The sequence below is a fragment of the Pieris napi genome, chromosome 7 (genome assembly GCF_905475465.1).
Source record: "Pieris napi chromosome 7, ilPieNapi1.2, whole genome shotgun sequence".
NCBI classification, from domain to species: Eukaryota; Metazoa; Arthropoda; class Insecta; order Lepidoptera; family Pieridae; genus Pieris; species Pieris napi.
The window spans coordinates 8,105,850-8,111,176 of NC_062240.1; the positions used below are offsets into that span (position 1 = coordinate 8,105,850).

Genomic DNA, 5,327 nt, shown 5'->3' on the forward strand with positions numbered 1-5,327 from the left:
TACACTCGAAAACATATATAAAAATCAGCCATGAGAATTTACGTGAAGTAAGTAATGTTTTTGTGTACTTTAATTACCTGATACCTGGAAATTGGCCGTTTGACCAAGCTAGCAGGTAGGCATACGATCATAGTACATACTTACACTACCCAATCGTCCACATTTCATCCGTCAGAAAATACGTGATGTCTGGCGGCCCTGGGATCTTGGACCATGAATAAACGTTTTGCAGAGTGCACGTGTCTTTGATTTATCAGTGGCGACGAGGATAAAAAAATTCACATAAATTTAAAAATTAATTAAACTGTGTTGAGAAAATTATAATGATTGGTCAAATTAGTGCATTTGACGTTAAAAATGGCAATTGGTCAGCATATATTGAACGTGTGGAGATGTATTTTGTGGCAAATAAAATTGAAGATGGCGTCAAATTACCCACGCTTATAGCGGTAATGGGGGAAGATAGCTACGACTTGCTATCTACGTTGGCCAGTCCGAAGAAACCTTCGAGTCTAACTTTCAAAGAAGTTGTGGATTTAATGGAAACGCATTTGCAGCCGAAACCTTCAATATTAGCGGAGCGTTACAGATTTCGTCAAAGAAGGCAGCAAGAAAACGAATCGATTGCCGACTACGTGGCAGACTTAAAAAAATTATCACGGTTTTGTGATTTCTCAACAACACTAGAAGATAATATTAGAGACCAATTTGTGTGCGGGCTAAAAAGTGAATCTACAAGACAGAGGCTGTTTGCCGAGGAGAATCTTTGTTATAAAAAAGCCGTGTCGCTCGCGATAAACCTTGAGGCGGCGGAACGTGACGCGGGCGTTGTGGATCGTTCACTCATTGTGGAGCAAGTAAATAAAATGCAAATACGTGAGTGTAAAGCATGTGGGGACACAAATCATCGCTGGGAAGATTGTGTCTACAAAAATTTTGTGTGCAGCCTCTGCAAAACGACAGGCCATCTCCGTCGTATGTGTACGGGACGAGAGAAGACTGGGGTACGCGGTGAGGGCGTGATGAACAGCTACGGGTACAGTGGCAGATCGCGCGGGTGGCGCGGGCGATGGCGCGGGAAGCGTGGCGGTCGATCACGTGGCGCCGGGCGCGGGGCCGGACAAGGAGCCCCCGCCGACACCTACTGGCTGCAGGGAGCCGCCGGATGCGAGGCTGGACCGGTGGTCAAAGCGGCGCCGGCGAGCGAGGTGCGCCAGCAAGAGGTAGTAGACTACACGGATGAGGAGCCGATCTATCAGATGTCTTTAGCTAAGTACAAACCGGTGTGTATTTCCTTGTTAGTGAACGGTACATTGTTGAATATGGAAATAGATACTGGGTCCGCTTTATCCTGTATTAGTAAGAGTACATTTTTAAAATACTTTAACAAATTAAAGTTAAGGTCATGCAGGTTAAAATTAAAGTTTTATGACGGGGCTACCATTGAACCATTAGGATATTTAGAAATCAGTGTAAAATATGGCAACATATGTAAAGTTTTGGACCTTTATGTTATCGACAATGGCTGTACCCATTTATTAGGACGACAATGGCTCTCAGAACTGAATATAGATATTCCTAAATTTAAAATCTGCAATGTAAATAATGTGCAAGCAAGCCAATCGAATGATCAAATCAATAATATACTTTCCAGATATAAGTCGGTGTTTGACGGGACCCTGGGCAGGTACACTGGTGGTACGGTGGCGTTGAAGGTGCGTGAGGACGCAGAGCCTATATTTTGCAGAGCGAGACCATTGCCTTTCTCTATGCGAGCGCGTGTGGATGCAGAACTAGATGCCATGCTTCAGGCCGGCGTTGTGGAACCGGTGGACCACTCCGACTGGGCTACTCCGCTGGTCATTGCTTCCAAAGCAGACGGGGGAATTCGTATTTGTGCCGACTACAAGGTGACACTCAATCGAGCCTTAATGATTGATAGGTATCCGGTTCCGAGGATTGATGAATTGTTTAGCGACCTCAGTGGAAATAAATACTTCACAAAAATTGATTTATCACAGGCTTATAATCAACTTGAACTAGATTCAGAATCAAAAGCGTACACTGTAATCAATACACATAAGGGGCTTTTTAAATATAATCGCTTAGTATATGGCTTAGCTTCAAGTCCAGGAATATTTCAAAAATTTATGGCAAATTTGTTCAAAGATATTCCAGATGTGATTACGTTCTACGATGATATATTGCTAAAAAGTAGGGATTTTAAAAGTCATTTGGAAACAATAGAGAAAGTCTTTAGTATTTTGCAAAACAACGGGTTAAAAATTAAGAAAAACAAATGTAATTTTTTGGCTTCCGAAGTTAAGTACTTAGGATACATTATAGATAAAGATGGTATAAGAGTGGACCCAGACAAAGTAAAAGCAATTGTAGGTATGGTTTATCCAAAGAACGTATCTGAGTTAAAATCGTTTTTAGGAATGGTTAATTTCTATGGAAAATTCATAAAAAATTTGAGCACTCATCTGGCTCCTTTATATGAGCTATTAAAGGCAGGTAAACAGTTTATTTGGTCTAAGGAGAGTAGTTTAGCATTTAACAAAGTAAAGAAATTGTTATGTAGTGCAGAAGTTCTAGTGCATTTTGATATATCTGCAGAGTCCATAGTGACCTGTGACGCAAGTTCGTATGGCGTGGGCTGTGTGTTAGCGTCGCGCGCACCTAACGGTTCGGAGCGGGTCGTGGCCTATGCCTCGCGCTCACTCACTTCTGCGGAGAGACACTACAGCCAAATACATAAGGAAGCCCTCGCTATTATATTTGCTGTTGATAAATTCCATCAATACTTGTATGGTCGGAAGTTTACATTAAAAACAGATCATAAACCACTAGTAAGCATTTTCGGTCCGAATTCAGCAGTACCTTGTACAGCAGCGAGTAGGTTGCAAAGATGGGCTATCAAGTTATCAGCATATGATTTTAATATTGAGTATATTAAAACCGACAAAAACACAGCAGATGCACTATCGCGATTAATTACAGCACATAAAGAGATAGGTGAAGATACTTTGCCAGAGCAAACATATCTGCATTTTGCGACAGAAGCTCTTCTTCTGGACTACTCAGTTTTAAAAAAAGAAACCTTGTCTGACCCGATATTATCAAGAGTGTTAACTTATATTAGAGATGGTTGGCCGGTAGGAAATGAAATCAAAGAATTAAAACCATATTTTAATAGAAAAAATGAACTTTACACTGAACTAGGTTGTATTTTATGGGGCCATAGGTTAGTCATTCCAGCTTCATGTAGGAATAAAGTATTAGTAGAATTGCATGATACCCATATGGGTATTGTTAAAACTAAGTCGTTAGCAAGAAGCTATGTCTGGTGGCCTGGGGTAGATGAAAGTATTCAAGCAATATGTCAGTCTTGTGAAGTGTGCGGTGCGGTCGCAAATGCTCCACCTTCACACACGCCACAGGCCTGGCCATGGCCAAGTAGACCTTGGTCCAGAATTCACATAGATTTTTTGGGACCTATTTCCGGTGTAACTTACTTTATAATAGTAGATTCTTGCTCTAAATGGATTGAAGCAATCAGAATGAAAAGCACAAAGGCAGATTCTGTAATTGCTGTTCTTAGAGATAATTTTGCTCGCTTTGGTTTAGTAAAACAAGTGGTTAGTGACAACGGTCCACCTTTCACTAGTAAGGAATTTGAATTGTTCATGAAAAGAAATAAAATTGAGCATATTTTCTCAGCCCCGTATCATCCGGCTTCAAATGGAGCAGCGGAAAACGCAGTTAAGATATGTAAGAGAGTCATAAAAAAAGCGGTTAATCAAAAACTAGACCCGGACATAGCACTTTCTCGATTTTTATTAGCTTATAGAAATACGGAGCATTACACTACAGGAGAGAGTCCTGCTAAAATTCTGTTGGGCAGGGATTTACGTATGCGTTTAGATGCCTTAAAGCCTTCACGCGAGACGAGAGTTCAATCGCACCAAGCTCGCAGTGAGGAGTTTGCGGGGGGAGCGCGGCGTCAACTTACACCCGGTGACCCGGTGTGGTACCGCGACTACCGCTCTCGGGACAAGTGGCTAGCAGGCCAGCTGACGGATAGGTTAGGAACCACTGACTACAAAGTTAAATCTGTTCTCGGAACCGAAGTACAAAGACATATCGATCAATTAAGGTTTAGAAAGGTCAAAGTAGTTGATAGTAATACAGGGGACATAAATCGTCAACCTTCACATGTTAATCCAAAACCTAAGTCCCGAAGTTCATTAGCTTTTCCAACCTCAGAGAGCCCAGAACGAGACCCCGATTCTATGACAGCGTCGTCTGCCACAGCTGATATGTTGACGTCACCTAGAACGGTTCGTAATCAAAGAGCATCCCACAATGAAATGAGCAGCCCAGATGGCAATACGTCACGTCAGGAAGCTATCACCGCCGTCACCGTGCCAGCAGTGTCCACGCCCGGGGGACCGATTCAAGATAATGTAGTCTACAGGGAGTTAACGTCTGATCAGCAAACAGACAGAATTAGTAGGATTCGTAGACCCCCTCGTAGATACGGCTTCGAAGATGTTTTTTTTTTCAGGTAGCATATAAGCATCTTAGATTATTTTTTTTTAAAATTAAACTTATTTTTTTTTTATCTTTTCACATGTATGTCAATGTAAATTGTTATATTCTTGTAACAAGTATAGATTTAGACCGTTGTAGTAGTAGGTAAATCTTTAAAATAGATTGCAGCTGTTTATTTTTAAGTTTTAATTTCGGTAAATAGGGAGAGAGGTAGGTAGGTATTGAGGTAGCTTACATAGAAATATACTTATTGTTTTTTTTTGTTATTTACTGTTTTCCTTATTATGTATTTCCATCATTGAGTTATTAAATTACTATTGTTATTAAGACAGCAACCTATCTACTTGTGAATTTACCTAGGTATTTGATATATCTTAAAAATCTTTAGAACACAGAGTTTATTAACTAATTAATTAGCTATGTAAGAGAGCTTAGCATTTAAGGGGGAAGGTGTTAGATATTTGGCAGACTAAGTGGGCAACACTGAGCGCCAGTCTTGAATAAACGTTTTGCAGAGTGCACGTGTCTTTGATTTATCAGTAACAAAGAGAGAATTCGTAATTCGCGCACACAAGTTTCGCGTTTGATAGTTCTAATCGCACTGTCCGCTGGTCGCGCTGCCACTGGCTGCAGGGTCCACCAACCGCGCCCGTGTCGTCACACATAGCGGTAAAATCACCGACGAGTGTGGTATTATTGTTCGCCACAGTATTATAGGTTGTAAATAAAAATATTACTCTAACTTAGCAGACTTATATATAATATGATAC

The 5,327-nt window shown here is 40.9% G+C and overlaps 1 protein-coding gene across 1 annotated transcript; it reads left to right on the plus strand.

The window, feature by feature from the left end:
• The first annotated feature begins 1,760 nt into the window (after window positions 1-1,760).
• LOC125050966 (uncharacterized protein K02A2.6-like) lies at window positions 1,761-5,076 on the plus strand. Its single transcript, XM_047651066.1, has 2 exons — window positions 1,761-2,945; window positions 3,705-5,076. Exons 1-2 carry the CDS (start codon window positions 1,770-1,772, stop codon window positions 4,572-4,574), a joined length of 2,046 nt encoding a protein of 681 aa, XP_047507022.1. The 5' UTR covers window positions 1,761-1,769; the 3' UTR covers window positions 4,575-5,076.
• Window positions 5,077-5,327: the final 251 nt, after the last annotated feature.